This window comes from Pseudochaenichthys georgianus, chromosome 18 (assembly GCF_902827115.2).
Source record: "Pseudochaenichthys georgianus chromosome 18, fPseGeo1.2, whole genome shotgun sequence".
In the NCBI taxonomy this organism is placed as follows: Eukaryota; Metazoa; Chordata; class Actinopteri; order Perciformes; family Channichthyidae; genus Pseudochaenichthys; species Pseudochaenichthys georgianus.
Window position 1 is genome coordinate 16,554,456 of NC_047520.1, and position 22,292 is coordinate 16,576,747.

The 22,292-nt window shown below is 42.9% G+C and overlaps 1 protein-coding gene across 3 annotated transcripts in view; it reads left to right on the plus strand.

Moving 5' to 3' along the window:
- The window catches only part of adamtsl3 (ADAMTS-like 3), a 103,030-nt gene that overhangs the window by 76,837 nt on the left and 3,901 nt on the right, over positions 1-22,292 (plus strand). For 2 of the 3 annotated variants that reach the window (XM_034106169.1, XM_034106170.2), the window contains 18 exons: positions 1,522-1,648; positions 1,805-1,879; positions 2,733-2,890; positions 6,999-7,110; positions 7,200-7,338; positions 7,430-7,480; positions 7,849-8,053; positions 8,899-9,046; positions 9,734-9,818; positions 13,229-13,539; positions 14,983-15,112; positions 17,631-17,841; positions 18,075-18,251; positions 18,336-18,489; positions 18,872-19,856; positions 20,095-20,222; positions 20,964-21,084; positions 21,671-21,875. In XM_034106169.1, the coding sequence (XP_033962060.1) occupies positions 1,522-1,648; positions 1,805-1,879; positions 2,733-2,890; positions 6,999-7,110; positions 7,200-7,338; positions 7,430-7,480; positions 7,849-8,053; positions 8,899-9,046; positions 9,734-9,818; positions 13,229-13,539; positions 14,983-15,112; positions 17,631-17,841; positions 18,075-18,251; positions 18,336-18,489; positions 18,872-19,856; positions 20,095-20,222; positions 20,964-21,084; positions 21,671-21,875 (3,522 nt within the window). Of the gene's footprint in view, positions 1-1,521; positions 1,649-1,804; positions 1,880-2,732; positions 2,891-6,998; positions 7,111-7,199; positions 7,339-7,429; positions 7,481-7,848; positions 8,054-8,898; positions 9,047-9,733; positions 9,823-13,228; positions 13,540-14,982; positions 15,113-17,630; positions 17,842-18,074; positions 18,252-18,335; positions 18,490-18,871; positions 19,857-20,094; positions 20,223-20,963; positions 21,085-21,670; positions 21,876-22,292 lie in introns of those variants that run through there. The other variant, XM_034106171.1, reaches the window with a different exon arrangement.

Genomic DNA, 22,292 nt, shown 5'->3' on the forward strand with positions numbered 1-22,292 from the left:
GCAGACCTGAGGCGACAGGTGGGGGTGTGTGGTTGGATGAGGTCACAGAGGTAGGGGGGGGGGGGGGGGCTTTGTAAGTGAAAAGGAAGATTTGAAAGTCAATGCGCTGTTTGATGGGCGGCCAGTGGAAGTCGGGAGGATAGGGGTGATGTGGTCCGAGTATTTATGCAGCTTACTCAATGTAACATTTTAATTGAATCATTAAAACTTCAGCTTTGATTTGATACTATCCTTTGACAATTTCATTTGAGACACCTTTTTGAGATTAATCAGATTATTTGAACATGAATTTTAAGCATTTGCCTTTTTTTTAATACAATTTAAAGCTAAAATCAGTCCCTAAAACTGAATATCTTACTTTTATTGAAGTATATTCTCGTCCACACGATATTAGCTTGTTTAGCTCATTAATTAAGACAAATGCTCTGTGCCAGAAATGAAATAAAAACATAACACATGTTTTTATTGTTATTTAAACAATACAACTTAAACAGTACGTTGACCAACAATACTAACGTCTCCACATCTGCTTTACAGATGAATCTTTAATGAGGATAATATCTGAGTGACGGTACAGGAAACACTTTACAATGCATTTTCTCCCGGTTGAATGAAATGACGTTCCATTCGTTGTGTGTGCAGAGGCTCTCTTACCAGGCTTATTATCACACTGTGGGTCTGGTTTTATCTTACCGACAGAAATAGTTAAAAACTCCATTAATCAACTCGGCATGATTGCAGATGATGTTTAAAAAAAACACTGGGGGACAGTTTAAGCAGGCTATTATAGAAGTAGAAACGATACATCTGGTCTGAATATGGAAGAGGCCAGAGGGATGGTTTGATATTTGTACCATAACCTTTCAATAGTAATCTTCTAGAACTCAACATAATATTACTGGGAATTTTACAAGTATCTTTGTTCTTCTTTTTATTATTTCACAGTTTATTTATTTTGATAAAAATGAAAATTAGAAATCATATTGCTGGACAAGTTTTGGATAATGTTTTTTTGATGAATTATGTATTTGCAGTGGTATAGAGTACATTTACGAGATACTTGTACTTGAGTATTTCAATTTTAAGCCACTTTATACTTCTACTTCACTAAAATTCAGAGGTAAATGGTGTCCTTTTACTCCACTACTTTGATTTTGCACCTTTAGTTACTTTGCAGATTTGAATTAATGATGTGAAAGGTGCTATATTAATACAGTTTACACTTAAATAAGACTTTAGTTACACAAGCTACCCTGCAGCCCCTTTACTGCCTTTGATAACACTTTAACACATCAATAATTATAATCAAAACATATTACATTATTTTGAAATGGACCAATCTGCATCGTGAGTATTTCTACTTTTGGTACTTTAAGTATATGTTGATGCTCACTCTTTTGTACTTTTACTTGAGTAACATTTTGAATGCAGGACTTGTACTTGTAACAGAGTATTCCTACACTCTGGTACTTTTACTGAACTTTTACTGAGTATCTCTGTGTATTTGTCTATGTGTGATAGATTGTAGGTTGTGATCATGACTTGGGGAGCGCAGTGAAGGAGGACAACTGCGGTGTGTGCAATGGAGATGGCTCATCCTGCAGATTGGTGCGAGGACACTACAAGACCCAGCATGCATCAGGAAAAAGTAAAGTATTTCACTTCAACAAATTCAAATCACCTTCTGACCGACTGCAGTCTTTCTTAGTCAAATCAGTACGTTTTCTTATTGTATCTGTATTGGTGATCTGTATAAATATTAATGATATACTTAAAGCTGTTTTTTTTCAATGTCTCACTGCAGCTGAGGACACGGTTGTTGTCGTCCCCTTTAAGAGTCGTCATGTTCGCCTGGTCCTGAAAGGCCCGGATCACTTGTGTAAGTCTTGGTAGGTCCAGGGTGCCCTTCCATCCAAAACAGTTGAACATGATATTTGTATTTGGCTGTGTTTTTTATCGCCAAATAACTGCACATTAAACACAAGTTTTCTGCATGTGCTTTGGGAGTTTTACTACCGGTCATGTTGTGTTTTAAAGACTTGCGATTCAAAACAAATATTACTTTTCCATTATAAGTTATACTTGCTTGACCTCTAATGAATATCTCGCCCAAAAAGCATTGTGAAGTCAACATTTCATTTTGAAATATATTAAATTTTGGGCTCTGCTTTTGAAAGTAACTCAGCACAGAATAACCAGATATTTATTTTCCCCATTGCCCTGGCTCAGAGAAGGTGTGAGGCTTCCAGCAGATCTCTCTGGTGTCAAAGTGCTGGCATCAGACTCCACACTGTTTCAAATCGATAACAAATGTTCCATTTCAGCATCTAGCTTTTTTCCACGCTTCGTTTACAGATTGTTTCCTGGGCCAGGTCGAAAGATTTTCTGAATGGACAGATTTTTCATTTAATATTTCCCTCTTTCTCTTTGGCCAAAAAGCTCTTAAATTGTAACCATGTGTCTGCTGGTTGCTGCTTCCCGCGTTCCCCCATTGTTTTTGTTGAAAAGTCCTTGCTGAAATCACACAAGACCCTTATTAGGCCAGGGATAAGGGGAGGTCAAAAAGTGCAGAGGTCACTGCTCTTCCTTTAATTTGCTGTTTCAGTTAGTTTTAAAGTAACGAGAGAAAATGTAGACAAGAAATGATGATGATAGAAGATGTTGAATCTTTCTTGTATTTTAACCTATAAACTTCATTTTGCTCAAGCTTTCACTTTGTTTCCTCTTTCTAGACGTGGAGAGTAAGACCCTGCAGGGGGTGAAAGGTGAGCTGGTGTTGGATACAACGGGGCAGTTCCTCCTGGAGAACACCACCCTGGACTTCCAGAAACTTTCCGATAAGGAGATCCTGAGAATCACCGGCCCACTTGGAGCAGATTTCACTCTCAAAGTAAGAGCCTAAGTATATCTATATCAAGCTGTACTCGGTTTTTTTCCTCCACGGTTTTGTTAATTGAGTTTCTCGGGGAAGAAGACCAAGCTATTCAGTTTCCGTTGCCCATTTCTTGACAGGAAAATGTACATTGATAAATACCTCAATAGGTGGAGAGCTAGTAGTAGTGATAATTCAGTGATTAGTATAAGAAATAATTAAATATAACAAAATTGTATGGAGAAAATAAATCGAAATAATTATTTTTAATAAAATAAAGGAGAGATAGCAATAGGGACAACAAATATGTAAAAACCTTGATTACAAATAAATAATAATCAAAAAACTAATAACAAATACATAAATGAAAAAAAAGATTAGGAAAGAGAATTCTAAATAATTACAAACAAAATAAAAGAGAGTTTGTAATAGTGATACAACATTTTAAATAGAAAATAATAAAAAATAAATGAGGTAATACCAGAGTTTCAAACTAGAGAAGAAAAAATCCAATATTTTTATATTAATAATAATTATATTTGTGTAATGTAAAACACGTTTTTCATAGTGATGAGTCCACCGAGAATTATCTCTCAACAATTAATTTCCCCTCCGCTTAACTTGAAAAATGTGTGTTTGATTCATCGAGGAATGTGAGGCTCGATGAATAATCACTATACAGTAACTGTAACAACATAACACTTCATAAATCCATATTCATAGATTCCCCTCATAATTCAGTATTGGAGCATAGGATTATTTTTGACAGAGTTTACATTGTGTGTGTTGTGAATGCATTACACACGTACACTCACATGCTGACACTCTAGGGCCAGTGGGTGGACATTAAGAGTTATACTTGGAAACGCCTGTGAAAACTTCCCTCTTCATAAACACACAACTCAGGATCAGACAATAAATATGAATTCCAGAGACATAAATCTGAGGATTTATAAATGCATAATTGCCTAATCTGTTAAAAGGTAGACAGCCAAATCATATCGAAGTGCTGGAAAGTTTGGAGAAACGGAAAATCATATTAAAGAGTCTCCACTTCACTTAATGTGAGTGAATGGGAGCCGGGTTGATGCATACATGTAGATATAGTCTTGCTTTAGGCTTTTTTTTTTTTAATGTGGTGACACTTTCCCGAACTAAAAACAAATGAGGCCTTATTTTAAAGGTCACCTATTATGCAAAATCCACTTTTTCATGTCTTTTATACATAAAAATGTGTCCCCTCTGTGTAAAGAGATTCTGAACGTTTCAGGAAAAATATTTGCTCTCTTTTTGTCCTGATATATATAAAGACCTGTCTGAAAATGAGCTGATCAGATTTTGGACACTTTATGATTTTTTGGGTCGTGCAACTATTGGGCTTTCTTGAGGCCCCGTAGAAAGTAGAGACGCTGCTGCGCCTTTTTGACCAGGATGGAGGAATTCAGAGACCAAGTGAGGTCGTCGGAGATGTGAATGCCATGGAACTTGAAGCTCGACACACGTTCCACTGCAACTCCGTTGATGCATGTGTGCATGGCTCCTGTCCCGCCTGAAGTCCATGATGATCTCCTTGGTCTTCTTGGTGTTAAAAGCCAGGTTGTTGTCAGCACACCACGAGGCCAGGTGCTGTATCTCATCCCTGTAGGCCGTTTCGTCGTCACCTCTGATCAGGCATACCACCGTGGTTTCGTCTGCAAACTTTATTATGGTGTTAGAATCATAAACAGCAGCGCAGTCATGGGTGAACAGGGAGTACAGGAGAGGGCTCAACACACAGCCTTGTGGCACACCAGTGTTCAAGGTAGAAGTGGAGGAGGAGAGGTTGTCTAACTTCACAGACTGGGGTCTGTTAGTCAGAAAGTCCAGCATCCAGTTACAGAGCGATGTATTGATACCAAGCTGGCGAAGCTTGGAGATCAGTTTGGAGGGGATCACAGTGTTGAATGCTGAACTGAAATCTATGAACAGCATTCTGGGCTATCCAGATGGGTAAGGGCAGAGTGGAGTGGAGTGCCGTGGAGATGGCGTCCTCTGTTGACCTGTTGCAGCGGCAGTGGCGGCTGGTGGAAAACATTTTTGGTGGGGCTATTGATAGAGTGAGTAAAAAAAATTTTTTTGGGACAAATGACCCCTTAAATTAGGACTTCTGGTGATGTAATGGCGCGTTTCCAGTGCAGCGTGGAGCTCGCTTTAATGCTGCGTTCAGACCGGACGCGATGCGAATATTCGCTTCGCTCTAAACGCTCCTATCGCATCGCTCTAGTCGCTCGAGTTTCACCGCAGCTGTCAGCTGTGTTTACTCGCATCATTCAAACAAGACGCGCTGGCTCGGGAGCTACAACAACATGAACATATTTTACCGTGATTAAATTGTAATACACGTTTCTAAATGATGCCGACGTAACAACATACTGATACCGGTTAGTAAAAACCATGAATTAATGCTTTGACAAGTCTGCAGACAGACGGCAGGCGAAAAACCTTTTAGAATGCTTGTTCCCTGAATGGAGCTTGGCTAAGCTAACGCTATATATGCTCCGACCGTACACACTCACAACAACGGCCTACAGACATAAATAAACCAGCGACTGTATTCTCCATGACACAGACAGTCTGTGGTTTGGACTTGTTTAACTTTTGTCTAGTTTCTGAACAGATCGTATCTGTCCCCGGCTGTTTGAAGAGCAAGCATGTGAAACAAAAGATAGCATTTACCTGTTTGCATCCAGCTAGCCATGTGAGAAGCCTTGTTGATACGTTGTATTTTTCACGATCCTGCTGTGATATATACAAATCGGGTTGGTCCGGTCCAAGGTCTTTAAGTATCAATTTATCTCCCAAACTTCTCCTTTCAAAAGGATTGGAGAGTAGCTCTTGGGCGGACCGAGGCTCCGGCGACTCCACCTGCACACCATTCTCATCCAAATACTGCGTCACCTTGGTTACTCACGAGTCTAAAAAACAAATCACGTCAACGCACGTAAGCAACATGGGCGCCAAAGTGAGCGCCCACGTGACCAAAATATTTGACGGCGCTGATTGGCTGAAATTATGTTTCGGCGGCACAGTTTACTATTGAGACTTTTGCAACCTGCTGGTTGCTGCTGTTTCGCTCGGGGCTCTGCCCCGTAATGATAAACTAATGCCATGGGCAAGGCCAGGCAGGAAACAGGTGACTTATCAGTAACTTTAGACATCGTAACACCATTTTAAACGAGATTGTATTGTAGATTATACATTTTTGTGATACTAATTGTATGATATTTACCTTGTTCATTAAAAATTAAAATATAAAATATATTTCTTTTTTAAATATATTTTTTTTAAATATATTTATTTTTATTTAATATTTATTTTTATTTTGTATCTGGCAAGAGGTGGGGCGGCGCCCCTAGCGCCCCTATGGGCCGGCCGCCACTGTGCAGCGGTAGGCAAACTGGTATGGGTCCAGTGTATCAGGCAGACAGGATTTCAGGTACGAGATAACTAGTCTCTCGAAGCACTTAGCGATGATGGGGGTGAGTGCAACGGGACGGAAGTCATTAAGAGCCGTAGCGGTTGAGAGCTTCGGCACTGGCACGATGGTGGCGGTCTTGAAGATGGTGGGAACAACTGCTTGGGCCAGGGACAGGTTGAAAATGTCCGCAAAGACCCCTGCCAGCTGCTCTGCACAGGCTCTGAGCACGCGTCCAGGAGTTCCATCAGGGCCAGCTGCCTTCCGAGCGTTCACCTTACTCAGGGTGGAGTAGACATCGGAGATGGAGAGTGTGAGTGGCGGTTCATCTGGTGGTATGTCGAATTTGATGGGGACCTCCTTGTTCTCCCGGTCGAAACGAGCGTAGAAGTGGTTGAGCTCTTCGGGGAAGGAGGCGGAGCTTGTTGGGGGCATGTTGCCTAGTGATTTATAGTTGGTGAGAGTCTGTATGCCTTGCCACATACGCCGGGGGTCTGAGGAGCTGAAGTGCTCTTCGATCCTCTGTTTATAACTGTATTTTGCCTGTGCGATTCCCCCCCCCGGCTGAGCTGTAGCCTCAGCTTAGCATTATTATTATAATAATTATTGTCACACTCATTCAGTTATTATTTATCACTTTTTGTGGTGACAACATGAACACTGTTCCTGTAGGTGCAGTTTTCCAGTGGAGCGGACAGTGTGGTGCAGTACATTTACTACCAGCCCATCATCCACCGCTGGAGAGAGACCGACTTCTTCCCCTGCTCCGTCCCATGTGGTGGAGGTGAGTGGAGAAAATGCAAAAAAGAATAGTACCGAAAAGTCTCCTGTGGTAGATAAAAGACTAAATCATTGACGTTTCTTGTTCCTCAGGCTACCAGCTGACCTCAGCAGAGTGCTTTGACCTCCGGAGCGGCCGGGTGGTGGTGGATCAGTATTGCCATTATTACCCCGAGAACATCAAACCCAAACCCAAACTCCAGGAGTGCAACATGGAGCTCTGCCTGGCCAGGTTAGACCACAGAGAACACTCTTTCAAACGTGTCAACAGTAGATTGTATGATTCTAAATCTTCATTTTCTTTGACTGATTTTGCCTTTTAGCGACGGCTACAAGCAAATTATGCCATATGACCTCTACCACCCCCTGCCTCGGTATGTATTCTCAGCTGTGAGGTACCATAAAGTGCTGCAGGGAATGAGCAGTTTTAAACTAGCGGAATTAACTTAGTATTCTCTGGAGTCTCATTCAGACACTTGTTAGCAACAGCCTTTTTCAAAACACGAAAGAGCTTCAAAATTAATAAATGGAGTATTTACTGTGATATTGTACGTAATAGAAAAAAACATCAAAAACCTTATTTCAGTCTAACCTGAAAACCATTGACAATGAGACAAGATGACCAGAAGTGCATTAATGACTCTTTTTGGGGGGATTTAGGACTCATTCCTGCAGTACTCTATAGTGACCCAACAATACAAATTCTGACATTTACCAACCTATCTTTGCTTTGTGGTGTCAGATGGGAGAGCAGTCCCTGGACGGCCTGCTCCACCTCCTGCGGCGGAGGCATCCAGAGTCGCTCGGTGTCCTGTGTGGAGGAGGACATGCAGGGCACCATCACCACCACTGAGGAGTGGAAGTGTCTCTACTCCTCCAAGACGGCCATCCTGCAGCCCTGCAACGCCTACGACTGCCCCACCTGGCTGGCACAGGAGTGGTCACCTGTAGGTCCACTTTTAGTCTGTTTGAACCACTCATTTTTAATGATTATCACAGGTTGATTGGATATGTCTTTTTTTAGAGTAGCGATTTAACTGATTAGCTTTTCTTTTGTGAGTTGCTGTAAAGCCTCACAAACTAAAAGAAATTCAATAACACATTCATGTTCATATGTTTTTTAAGTCTGAAAAGAAAAGCATGATTAATTGACTTATAGAGAAATATAGATATACTGAGAGGACAGCCTGTTGAGCTGTGACTTCTTCAGACATCCAGCAGAATTTTGATGGGAACACTTGAGAATGCTTGGATTTAAACACTAGCTCCCTGTGTGAATCAGAGTACTGCTCACCTCAATGTAAGCATCCTTCACCACATCTAACTTTAAGGATTTTCCAAACCAACAGCACATATTCTTAAACTCTTCCTCTACCAAACACATCCAGTATATCTGGGTGCTGCATCTTCATCATCTAACGTCCCTGTTAGCTTACTGATGTGGCAGAGTTGCAGTTACATTAACCATAAACATCCCATACATCATCCTCGTGGGGTTTTTTCAGCCTCACCAGTCGTACGTGCACAAGCAGAGGCCCAGGGAGTCAGATTTGTGGCCCGGGACGCTGTTTACCTAGCACATTCTTCCCTGTGAACTTGCCTTTAAATGCTTGTTTTGGCAGCGGGTGCACAAAGTTCACTCCTGAGCAGAGCGCTGCAGGGATTTTGGAAGGTCTCTTTGCTTTTCCTCGAGTCGAGGGCTTCTGAGACTTAACACGTTAACCAATGTGTGTGTGATAATCGCCGTGAGTTAATCCACCATTCTCCCACCGTGTCGCCCTGTCACCACCAGTGCACGGTCACCTGTGGGCAGGGTCTGCGCTACAGGGTGGTGTTGTGCATCGATCACAGAGGACTCCATGCTGGAGGCTGTAACCCCACCACCAAGCCCCACATCAAGGAGGAGTGCCTGGTGACGGTGCCCTGCTATAAATCCATCGGTAGGTCTGTTTCGTCATAATAATAATACGTGTCGTTTATATAGCTCTTTCCTGGTGCTCAAAGACTCTTTCTATGAGTTCCAGAGGACTTCAGATTTTTTTCAGGTTCTCCCTTTCTATAAACATGAACAATTTGCACATGCTGTACTCTTATTGGCAAACAATATACCTCAAAGGATGTATTTTACTTTTAATTTAAAGCTACTGTACACAAATGTTGAATGTATATCGTCTATGTTCAGTAGATTGGTACATAAGAGAGTATTCTAATTTATTCTTTATATTTTGTAGTGTTTAGATACTCTTCTGAATATATGTATTTGCTGAGAATATGTACAGTATATATATTTATTTTAATTTTATTCAATTTTTCCGAAATCTGTAATTACTTTACATTGACTGTCAAAATGCTGCAGTGACAAAACAATTTCCCAACTTGGGATAAATATAGTATGTATGTATCTGTCTAAACATTATAACCTGCACAACGCATTGTGTAAATTGCAAACTATAATTAAACATTGCTTTTGGCAGATATTGAAGCATATATGTTTATAATGCTTTATAGACATAGGCGAAAGATGTAATAGATTGGGTTCTTCTGTCATGTTTTAACTCTTAATGTTGACCTTATTTCTAAATTAAAATCTCTCTCATCCTTTGTCTTTCCTGTGATATTTTCTGTAGATACTCTCCCAGTGGAGGCCAAACCTGTGTGGCAGAAGCAGGCCATCGAGCTGGACGAGGAGGTCAGCGTCGGTGAGGAACCAACGTGAGTAACACACACACACGCGCACACACACATATGCATGCATGCGCAGGAAATAGGCTATTAATGGGAATTTATGTCGGAATGTCTCTGACTGATGCTTCATTATATTGGAAAACATATATATTTGTACTTATATTTACTGATACTCTGCACAAAAAACACGTTATGCCATGCCATATTCATTTAAAAAAAAAAAAAATCTCCTACTTTTTGAGGCATTTTTATGTTCTGTATTTATGTTTTTTCCTTTCGCACAACCTAAAATGTTTTATTGCAAGCATCAAACACACGGCCACATGATCATGCATGCACACAAAAGGGATATTAATGGGAATTCATTTTGAAATGTCTGTGACTGATGCTTTATTATATTGGAAACAATTCTGTTAATTTACTAAAATGAAACAAATAAAGCCTCTCAAGCTTCGTAGCCCAGACAAATAATCCCTGTCACTCTGCACGGACAGAAGAAGAAGTCAGATCGCAGAAACAACAACAACATCTCAGAGCGCAGCTTCTACCTGGAGGTGAAATTGAAGCTGACAGGGCTGGCTCTGCCGTGAAACCCCAACAGTATCGTGGTTGTGTTCATGTCAAAGGCCATTTGCAAGAACTTGGAGTCAGAGAGTGGCTGTAGCTCTGAATATTTTCCTGGCGCTTTTCAAAATAGGCCTCTTTGTAAACCTGCCACATGTTTGTCAGACACGGTGGCAGGAGAGTTATGTCAAGAGGAGTAAATAAGAAGTTTAACGCACCGGTGAAGGTGTTTATCGTTAAGTTTAAGTAATGAATTTGCTGTGCGAGGTTATTTAGGGTTAAAGGGGGAGCTGAAGGTGGAAGACAAAACATATTTTTTGGAAAGCAGCTGACTACCAGCATTACCTCAGCAAGCTTCCAGATGTCCCACATTTCAGTGGACTCACAAAGGCCTCTGAAGATGGACAATGTTTGGACTGTACCCAGTGTCTTGCATGACTTGTATTAGCGACCATGTTAGCCAGTTCAAAACATCTGTTACTGTGACTTATCTTTGGAGCGCGAGAGTGTGAGGGAGGGACGCCAAGACATATGAATTTGCTCTATTGCAAAAAAAAAAACCTTCCCTCGAAAAGCACATAAATATCTGTGTATAATACGCAGTCATCCACAAGCCAACAACAATATCTGCCTACCATATGGGGCCAGGTTACGGATGTGAGCGGAAAGAGAAGGACATTCCTGAGTTAGACTTATTGCACCTCCACTGCTTACGGCCCTGAGCCACCGCTGTGCAACGGCTTGAAAAATGAAACCCATACATGTTCCACAGCGAGGCCAGAACTGATTATTTTAACCGCTATGAGTAAACAAAATATCTCCATTGATTGAATTAATTTGATACGATCAACGAGGGGCTTTGGAGGATATCACAACAACCCTTTTTCTTTTGTCCGCGAGTGAAATCACGATTGTTTTCGAAGCCGCAGATGTACTTTAACAACGCATGAAGATACACTTTTCCGTGGGGTTCGCATGTTGACTTTGCTGCTTTCGTTCCAAGCTCTAACTGCCGGTGATTCATTTGTTTGTCCAAAACACTACGAGTCCTGGAGCACTCGTAAAGAGCCCAGTTTGCTGCTATAACGAGCTCTTTATTGAGGCATCTTATGAAACAGCAGGGTGTCCGTGTGTTGTGGTCGCACTGGTTAACTCAGGAGGAATGCTGCACATCGGTTGGTCCCTTTATGACATCCATGTATCTCATAATGCCTGCTGCAGGAAGGTACTTGGGGAGGTTACAAACCCAGAGAGTGATTTACCCGAAGCAACTTGGCTGACTGGGGTTGAACAATATTCCTATCCAATCAGATTCCTATTTTCAATAAAATGACCAAAAACGATTTAAAAAAAGAATTCGGGCTGAAAAGTTAATCGTTAAAAGATTGCAATCTTGATTCACTCACGCACGCGACCCATTTCTGAACCATTCTACCATATTTGCTTTGGAGGGTTTGATTTTTAGAATGAATGCTCATAATGTGTCCCTGCTGCGGCACGCACACATGCACTTCAAGGCCGACAGCCTCTTCCTGAACCTCGAGCTTCACTTACACTCAACCAATCGGATCAGCCACAAACTGTCCGTGAGGTCAGGCTGGGTCCGGAAGCTTCTCCTTAAGTGAACCGAGCTCCAACATCATTATAAAAGTATGTCAGCTCTTCTACTGGAAGGTCACCAGTTCAAGTCCCGGCAACACCAAGTGCTACCGAGGTGTCCCTGAGCAAGGCACCGTTCCCCACACTGCTCCCTGGGCGCCGTTCAAAATGGCAGCACACTGCTCCTAACACTAGGATGGGTCAAATGCAGAGAAACCATTTCCCCACGAGGGATTAATAAAAGTCCATCTTAATCTTAATCTTAAAAAGACGTTATTACTCATCTCCGAAAGTCCTTTAAAGTATATTTGTGGGGGAAACCACAGTACACTACTTACAAAAGAACTGTCATTTATTATCGAGAACTGTACCAAGAAAAACTCAACACTGAAGAGACTGAATGATTATCACAAAGTGTGCTGAAGAGCAACGTTAGTCTTCTGATGTTGTGGTGGAAATGACAAAGCACCCTGCTGATATTACTGAGGTTTTGTAAAGTATATCTTCCAAAATAAACAGTGGTGAGCTCCGCCCTGCAGAGGACAGTTGCTGCATGTCGTAAATATTTGGGCTAACGGTGGAGTATAAAAGATGGATAGATATAAGACTAGAACACAGTTGCGCAATGGAAAAGGTCTGATGAAATGCCTTTTACCTCCTCATGTCCAGCTGGGTTTATGTGTACGAAGAGTTTTCAGGTACCCCACAGTGTCTGTTGTTGTACTTTGTGTATAGTGTCACCAGATCTGAACAATGACTTATTATTAATGTTCTGGAAAACACAGCAGCAAATACATTTTCCCTTCCTTGACCCTTAAAATAACTACGCTTTTCATTCACGATCAAGAGTACACTTTCAAGTTCTAGTATCTCTGTTGTGAGGCGCTGTCAGTTTTTGGGGCTCTAGCTCTCACCCAACCTTGACGGGCCTTCAGGCATTCGTGAAGTCTTTTCCCTCTGTGATCCATACTTTAAGACGAGGAAGGATGCACATGAAAGCCGTTTATCCTAGAATAACTGATCCTAATGCTTCACAGCTGTTCAATTAACCACAGCAGGACTGGATTTCATAAATACTCAATGGATTTATGAATTTAGAAGTAAATCTGTACACAGGGGGAATGCACAAAAGTAATTTAAAGTCTGCTGGTTTGTCCTAGTCAAACCAAAAATGGTACTGCCTTTCCAAGTCTGCTAGCATATGTGTGTGAAGTGTACTTCAGCAAGTGTTTACGTATTTATGTGTGCCATTAATCTTCCCGTATTCTCTCAAGGTTCATCCCCGCTCCCTGGCAGCCTTGCAGCAGGACGTGTGGCGCCGGGACTCAGCGGCGGACCGTGAGGTGCCAGGTGTTGCTGTCCTTCTCCCAGTCTGTGGCCGACCTGCCCGACGACGAGTGTGAGGGGGTGAAACCCGTGACCAGCCAGCCCTGCTACCGTACGCCCTGCTCCGGTGTTTTGGACAGAGGGAAAGAAAGTGAAAAGGAGGAGGAGGAGGAGGAGGAGGAGGAGACACCCGAGAGAGAGGAGCTGCACGACTGGGAGTATGAGGGATTTACCGAGTGCTCAGAGAGCTGTGGGGGAGGTACGGATCATTACTGAACGCTTTAATATGAAAAATCAAAGCAGGACAATAAGAAAGAGAGGCAGTGATTTGAGCTAACATGCTGACCATGACAATGATGCTGATCCCATGCTGAGAATGTATAATGTTCGGCGTCTTAGCATGCTCACATATGCTAATTGCACTAAATGTACAACTGAAGGAAGTAATGATGGGAATGACATGAATTTTGCCGACATTTAGTTAGGAACCAAACCAAAATGTTGACCCTATAATGGGACTAGATGGAACATATCGGTTGAATCAGCAAAATCAAATAACATCCTGATAAAGTAACCCTTCTCAATTAGTAGTGGATGTTTCCAGTTGCTGTAAAGCGATGCATCTCAGCAGTAAGCGGTGACCTATATCAGTTGATGGCAGTATAGGCTTTAAAGTAGAAGGTTATATGACATCAGATAATGGGAGTACTTCTAAAGGTCATTGCTCATAGACTCTCTCAGTGGCACCAGAGAGAAACGGCGTTCCCAAACATCCTGCCAACATTCATTCAGGCCCGCTTTAATCTCCCCACGACTTTAATTTCTGCAAATGGGTGTAGGCTTTTGTCCGTGTGTGCTCACCCTAACCCAACACACTCTCATTCAGGGATGATTACAGAGGGGTATCCGGTGTCATACACACCCGAGGGCTGCGCTCCTGTGGACCATCACACCACTGATGCGTTTGAAGTGCCCGCCTCGCCGGTACTGTCCCCAACATTTGAAACAGATTTATGTCGCGTTGCTTTTAACGTGGCATGACATCACACCCTTAGAGTTTATCCACAGTTCCAGGTCCTGAAATGAAGCAGGCCGCTGCACCGTTTGTTGCAGTTTGACCACCAGATAACTTCGCACAACCGATTCATCGGATTCACTGCAGATTCAAGCAAACATGCACTAGTCAAACGGATGCAGATTAAAAAGCGACACTATGTTGTCAATTTGTAAAGACTCTTAAGTAAATGCTTTGTCAGATCTGTTCTAATAACAACAAGCAAACACGGTTTCTAAGGCGTGTTTACTGGAACGAGGATTACACTCAATACAGAAGCAACATTATTGTTTATACACGTAAATATCTTGACATTGCGTTACTTTAAAGTGTAAAAGAATCGAATTTTCTTTCAAAAAATTACTTTGGCCTCCATTTCTGGTTGAACAACACCTCTATTTCAGGAACATCTCAACTCTGATAGGCTGTTAACGTTATAACGCCCAGCTAATTCCTCGCATGTTCCATGTGCAAAGAAAGTGCCTTCCATTTTGGTACCATAATATTTGGATTGCTTTATTGCTTTAATGCTTCATGCGTGTGAAGGTGATACTATTTAAGAGATGACAGGGAGATAATTCATTTCTAAAAACTTGACCCTTCCCTATAGCTCATGGTTATTTGCACATCCTTGTTTCCTGATCCCAGGTGTGCAGGAGGCTGTGGTCATCTGCCTGAACAAGCAGACGAGGGAGGCCGCCGAGCAGAGTCTGTGTGTGAGCTCCCGACGCCCCCCCCAGCTGCTGCAGGACTGCAAAACCCAGCCCTGCCCACCCAGGTACACTAAATCACAGACATACATCATTATCATTGGTTTAAAATGGTTTGCGCACGAACATAAAAACACACATGATTGATGGATATTAAACCTAGTAAACCCGAGGAGGAAATGTGTTTTTTTTTTTTTTTAAATAAAAAGGTTTTGGCTGCATTCAAGAAGAAAATATTAATTAAAAGCAGGACTGAGATCTTGGCTCTGCTCTTTATTAGTTTTCCAAGACTGTAACCCAGAAAAAAATGCAATATATCGAGAGCTGGGACATTCATGCAGCGTTTCCCAGAGCCCTGATCCTTTCCTGGGTCCTGCACCTGGAACTGCTCAGCTTTCAGACGATCAAAGAACTCGCATCACACCAGCTGGATCAATTAATATCGGCTAATCAGTGGTTGTGTACAAAATAGATTAAAATCATTCTAATGCACTATGTTATGCCTTTCACTTTAAACCACATGGGCCAATCAAATGATCATTTAGGCCACTTGGGTCCAAGTGATACTGAAGCAGAGTGACAGAGATCGATGGCTGTATCTTTGATAACAGGAAATGAATCCAGCGGGACGGCTTGTGAGAATAAAGCACACAATAGGGACCATGTGTCGGTGGTGATATCTGCTCGGCTGACATGTGAAATTGTGCTTGGAATGAAACCTTTTTTTCAATTGTTTTGTCAGCACAGAAATTCAAGAGGCCTTTGCTGTAAAAGTTAGCAATACCTTTTTGAAGACGACTGTAAAAACGCTTTAATTTGGCTTTTTATACTACTATTAATGTCCTTTAGTGACGACGCATCATAGGACAGGTTAATAATGTTGACATTTCTCCTGTCAAGAGGCTTTCAGAAAGCGCATCAGGGCGTCATTCAAAATCTAAAATGTGCATCTGACATTACATTATGACATATTTTGTATCCAAAGTTGACATTTTGCCGAACATAATGCATGAAAAGTCCTTATGAATTATGCAAAATGAAAAAAAAAGGTTCATCCTTTGTGAAGAATTAATGTAAACAATAACGTATTTTTGCTGATTTTGAGGGAATAAAGCGGTCAAAACAGCAGTTCAATCATTTCCTGGGATTATGTTTTTTCAGATTTTTTTGGGCATGAATTTGGATACAGTGGATGAACAACGAGAACCCAAAATGAAATACCTGAATGGCTAAACAGCATAATAGCATGATATCTAATATTACTAAGCGGTGAGTGGATTTTGCGGTAGGCCACACGTTTCAAATTAACACCGTGCACAGTGTCGGTGTTCCACCACTCTAGTCAGAAAACCCAGAGGCTTGCATCCTGCCCCGGCCTGTTTTTCCAGGCCTTGAGTCTTGTTTTCAGGCACAACAAGCGCTGTATTGGACTTGTTTCCTTTGGCTCTTTACTCCCTCCCTGAGGCCTCCTCACCCTCGCATATTAAGCTACACTCTTTGGATACTGTTCCCTCTGAAGGGAAACAGCCATAGGATTTGGCTTTGAGTATAGTACCGATCCTGAAAAGAAACGCTCATTCCCAATTCTCCACAGTCCCTGGACCCTTGAGTAAACATGAATAGTTTTGAAAATTCACCTAATCTGTCAAGCAAGAAGCAAAACCGCTGCCATCTCGGTCAAAGCCGAAGCTTTACGATGCCTTTTTAAAGGCATAGCGACAAAGACACATGCCGCATCGTTTTCAAGATTAGAATAAATGTGCTCGGGAAACTTTGAAGCTGGGTGCTTCTTTCGAAAGAAAATGTGTTAGGCATCAAAAAGAATATTGGTACATTGGGGTCGTTGGGAAAACACAAGTGAAGACATTTTGCCTTGGGATTTCTCAAATATCTTTAAATTCAGTGGGAGATTTGATGTTTCTCTGACAGTACCTGGCCCCATGAATCACTCTTATTTCCTTTTCACTTGTATTCACTTTCATGCATTTGCACATTCATAAGACTGCAAGGGCATCCTCTCAGGGGATCAAGTAAAAACATCAAGATCTGACTGCACTCCTGTATTGATTGGATAATGTGGCTATCTACATATGCATTTACCCTAAAGGTAAAGCATGTTGATGAATCTGGAACCACAGGTTATTATGAAAAATCCACTTCATGTCTTTTTATAAAGAGATTCTGAAAGTTTCAGGAAAAAAAGATTCACTCTCTTTTTGTCCTGAACCATTTATATAAAAACCTGTCTGGAAATGAGCTGATCAGATTTTGGCCACATTGTGATGTTTTTTGTCTTGTGTAACCATTAGCCAATCAGCAACCAAGGTAGCCCCCCCCCCCCCCCCCATCTTATCACCTGAATCTTCTCCTAGAGCACCATTGTGTTCTTTGTAACCAAATCTCTCTCAGAGGGGCGTGGGGAGGGGCTCCTTATTTTCATCTAAAGTAACAGGCAGAGAATCAGCACTTTTGAAACAGGGCTGAAACAGAGGGGATTATGGGTAATGCTGCTTAACAAGAAAAAACTGGAAGGTTACATTTGGTTGTCAACATTTCGCAGTTTGATGCTGAGCGTTGTGTTTGCAGATGGAAAACTGGGGAGTGGAGCTCCTGCTCTGCTAGCTGCGGGGTTGGTCTGATGACCCGCACTGTGGCCTGCTCTCACCGACCCTCCCGGGACAGCAACTGGACCGAGGTTTTGCGGGATGAAGACTGTCAGAGCCCAAAACCCATCCCGGTCCAAGCCTGCAACCGCTTCGATTGTCCTCCCATGTGGGACACTCGAGCCTGGGGACAGGTAAAGGATCTCACTTGTGTTTCCATCCCTATTGTAAATACTACAGTCATTTGTCCGAGGCCTGAAATACAATTGAAACAAAAGCCAGACGTAAGTGGGTTTTAGTGGGGTTTTTGTGGAGTTGGAAAGGGGCTTTAGGAAGTTCACCAACATAACTGCCTGGCACAGCAATTAGACTGAAGCGTCTAGCCCTTATTGCTAATGTAATCCCCGGCACATCTGTGTTTTCGTAGTGCTCCCAGAGCTGTGGAGGTGGATTTCAAAGGAGGAAGGTCCTGTGCAAACAGCGGCTGGCAGATGGCAGCATCCTCGAGCTGCCTGACACCTTCTGTCCGTCCGAAAGCCCCCCGAGCCAGCAGATCTGCGCCAAGCTGGAGTGCCCAGCTCGATGGGTCACTGACTGGTCCCAGGTAGACCCTCCTTTTCTAAATATACCATTTGCAACCTCAACAGGATCTGCTTCACGTCTTACAACATCTTCTTTATCCGTCCAGTGTTCTGTGACCTGTGGAAACGGCATTCAGAGACTAGAGGCAGTGTGCAGAAGACAAGGGGAGGATCGGAGACATCAGAACGTAGACCCCGAGAACTGCTCCCTCCTAGCCCGGCCCACCAAAATCAGACCATGCTCCCTCAGGCTCTGTGAGAGTAAGACACCCTCTGTTTGGATCGGTTTAGTCAAGATGTACTGCTTATGCTGTGTTCACATCAGGGCTGTGCTAGCATAGTGGCTGCTCCATCAACACTGTAATGATGTTTTCCAAATGAGGCTTAGACACTCGGTAACTTTGTGAACATTTGCTGCAAAGTCTTTACATTGACTTGCATCATAAAAAAATGTTGGTGTAAAATGTGATGGAAAGATGTGTAAGAAAAACGTTTTTTTAACATGCATAATACAAATGTCATATCATAACTGTAACATAAGCCCACCCATAACCAGTACAAAAACAAGGTGTGACTGCTTGTTAATGGAAATTCCCTTAAAATCGTATCCAAATCATGAATCTGTTCTTTAATTTCCTCACAGACTCTCTCAAACCCAATCCCATCATACTGGGCCAGAAGAAGGTGTATATCCAGTGGAGGAAGGGGAAAAAGTTACAGCTGGTGGTGGGGGGCTATGCCTACTTGCTCCCCTGGACGACTGTAGTCCTTCGCTGCCCAACCAGAAACTTCCGCAAAGGCCAAATCCGATGGTTGAAGGAGGGGAAGCCCTTAACCGGCCCTCCGCATCTCTCCATGACATCACTGGGATACGTGAAGTTTCAGCAGCTTCGTGCATCGGACGCCGGGATTTACACATGTGTCGCCGGTCAGGCACGGGAACATTTTGTACTTCAGATCATCGGCAGCAAACACAAACTCTCTGCTCCGGCGTCATGGCTCCTTGGGGGTGGACAACAAAAGGTGAGGGAGACAGACGCCGCCATGAGAGAAAGATTTCAGGCGCTACCCGTCCCCCTGAACCGATACGACACCATTGTGGAGCAATTGCTTGAACTCAAAGGCTCTCTCCAAGATGAGAAAGACCCTGCTGATAAAACACAGAAGAACCGCTCCACCCTGGAGGACGAGAGAGCCAATTCAGAACTTTCTAGCCTGCTCGTACTCATAGCAGACACCCAGAGGCTAGATGAGATCATGCACGACCTCTCTGAAGGAGGACAAAGGGAGGGGCAACTCGTCGCACAGTTGCTCAGGGAGCTCGCTGTCACACGAGGCGAAAACAATGAGTCGACACTTCATCCCCCGGAGAAAGCAGAATCCTCCACACAGGTGCCCCCGCTTGATAAACCCAGCATCAAAGCTCCGCGGCTAAGAAGCCCGGTGATAATCCAGCGGCCCCGGAAGGTGGGGGTGGTCCCGTCCTCTGAAATGACTGTACATGTGGGGGTCCCGGCTCTGCTGCAGAAACCCATTGCTAGTTTGGAGCTGAGGTGTGAGGCCCTGGGGAACCCCGAACCGTCGCTGACATGGACAAAGAACGGCAAAGAGCTGCACTACAACAGCAGGTAAGAACTGCCCTTTAAAGGTCACCTGTTGTGCAAAATCCACTTCTCCATGTCTCTTCTACATCAACATGTGTCCCCTCTGTGTGAAGAGATTATGAACGTTTCAGGAAAAAAGATTCCCTCTCTTTTTGTACCTGATCCATTTATATAAAAACCTGTCTGAAGATTCAGCAGAGATTTGTTTCTGCAGGTGTTAAAAGTAGCCAATTTAGTGGTTGTGTTGTCTTGGTGTTGGCAGAGTAGGCCTGCTGTCCTCCGGCTCGCTGAGGATCCAGTCTCCAAGCAAGCCGGATGAGGGTCTGTACACCTGCACGGCCAACAATCGTCTTGGAACAACATCGCTTTCATCTTTGCTGCAGATTACAGGTACACCGAATCTCACTTCTAGCATGTTGGAATACACTGCCAGCTAATTCACTTCTGGAGAGGAAATAATTCCCCCTCAAGTTTTTCAATTAGTTAAGAAAAATGTCTTAGAAAATTGCAACAAACACCTTAAATTAATTTCTAAGGAAAGAAAAAAGAAAACGAAGCAGGTTACCACTTTAAATATGTTGTACTGTATATATAATACACAGTTAAGGTTAGAGACCAACTAAGCACTTTTTAAAGTGTTTTGCATACCCCGGTGTCTCTTCATGCTGACTCAGTGATTAGGAATGTCCAAAGTGGGACACAGCGCGTTCATATCTGAGCGGCGCTGTCATTCGTCTCATCGGAGCCTGATTATTGGCGACCTTGCTGCATTTTGATCAAAGCCGCCGGCCGCAGGGTCTTCCTGATGCTCCGGCACTCTTTCTCCCCATACGACAACAATTAGAGGTTGCAGGCAATGTTTCAAAGAAGATTAGCTGGGTGCACCCCCCTCGCTTGACCTCAAAGGAAGATAAAGGGGCTTAAAGGGGCTGAAAAGTGTCCAACCTGCGCTTTCAATCAAAAAGTGGTTATCCCCATTGTATTTATCATGATGCCTATATAAAAAACACATATCAGGACTTTTGGTGTCAAAATCATCTTCAGATACACCCAGTTTTATATGGTGTCTTTTTCTTTTTTTCCTGCTGAATCCAAGAGCACAATAATATCGTTTTAAATGTCTGTTTTCAGGTGGCAAAGGAAGAAGCTGTGTCCAAAGTAATGGCATTGGCGCAAATGGGCCTATCTGCTCTGAGAGGAGCAACAGCAGCCAGTCTGCAGAGCTGTGCCACGGACAGGCCTGCCCCCCCAGGTACACTGCTGCTACTACATGCTGGTCACATTCCTAATTCCCCATTTACTTGCATTCCAAATTTACTACATGTACCTAGAGAACTGGCAACTTTATTTTTTAAGGACAATACTCTGATGTTTCCGGGATAGCACAATGCTAAAGACTTAAAGGTATATGGAGTTGTATGAAGTACTTCTCCATGGTCAGTGTGTGACTGGCCCTATGGGAAAAAAGTGCCATCGAGAAAAAAGCAATGTACTGCTGAGGGCAGAAGCAAATTGTAAGACTGTCTGATGACAAATTAAAGCAGTAAATATAGCGTACAGTTAAAACTGATATTTATTATTTAGGTGTGTAAAATGCATTTTTCTGCTGCCTCTTTCCACAGCAACACATTACTTCCAGCTGCTACTCTAGTGGAGTTTTCCGCTATGTATGCACTGACTATAGATAAGTAGCCTACATGTCTTCACTCTAAAGGAACAACACATGTTTTTTTAGGTGACGAGTCCCTCTGTTGGCCAAAACAAAGATTGATACTTTATTATTATAACTGTATAAACACTGTAAGTCATTGTCCACTTTTCCTCTGTGGTTGCTTTAGGTGGCGGATGGACCCCTGGTCACCGTGCTCAGCCAGTTGTGGAGGGGGGTCCCAGAGCAGGAGTGTCCGCTGCCTGAAGGGTCCTGAGGGCCGATCCAGAGAGGTGGAGAGCCGGCAGTGCCTGGGCAGCGGGAGGAGACCCTCTGACAGCCGGCCCTGCAACCAGCTGCCCTGCACCCGGTGGGCCTCCACCAGTTGGGGGACCGTGAGTCTGCTTCCATTCACTACACACACTTCTGTACTAGGGATGGGAACGATTAATCGAATATTCGAAATTATTCAGGTGTTCGAATAATTATTCATGTATTCGAATATGAGTTATGAATATTTTTATTAATTTTTTTTTATTTTTTATTAATTTTTTTTGTTGGGAGATGCCTAAGTTGATTACATATTATCAAATTGAATAATTCAATGAATACGACAGAGCCATAGCTAAATGCGGGCAGAGCTGCTGATCTCTCTCTCTCTCTCGCGTCCGGTTATACTTCACTCGTGTTTATGTCCAAATCCATCAGATCTAGCTAGTTCTAGCCAATGATATGGCTGCTGCCCCTCCCTACACGTAGATCACGCAGACTCAAACCTCATTTTAGGCCCAAATGTGGCGCAAATGAGCTCC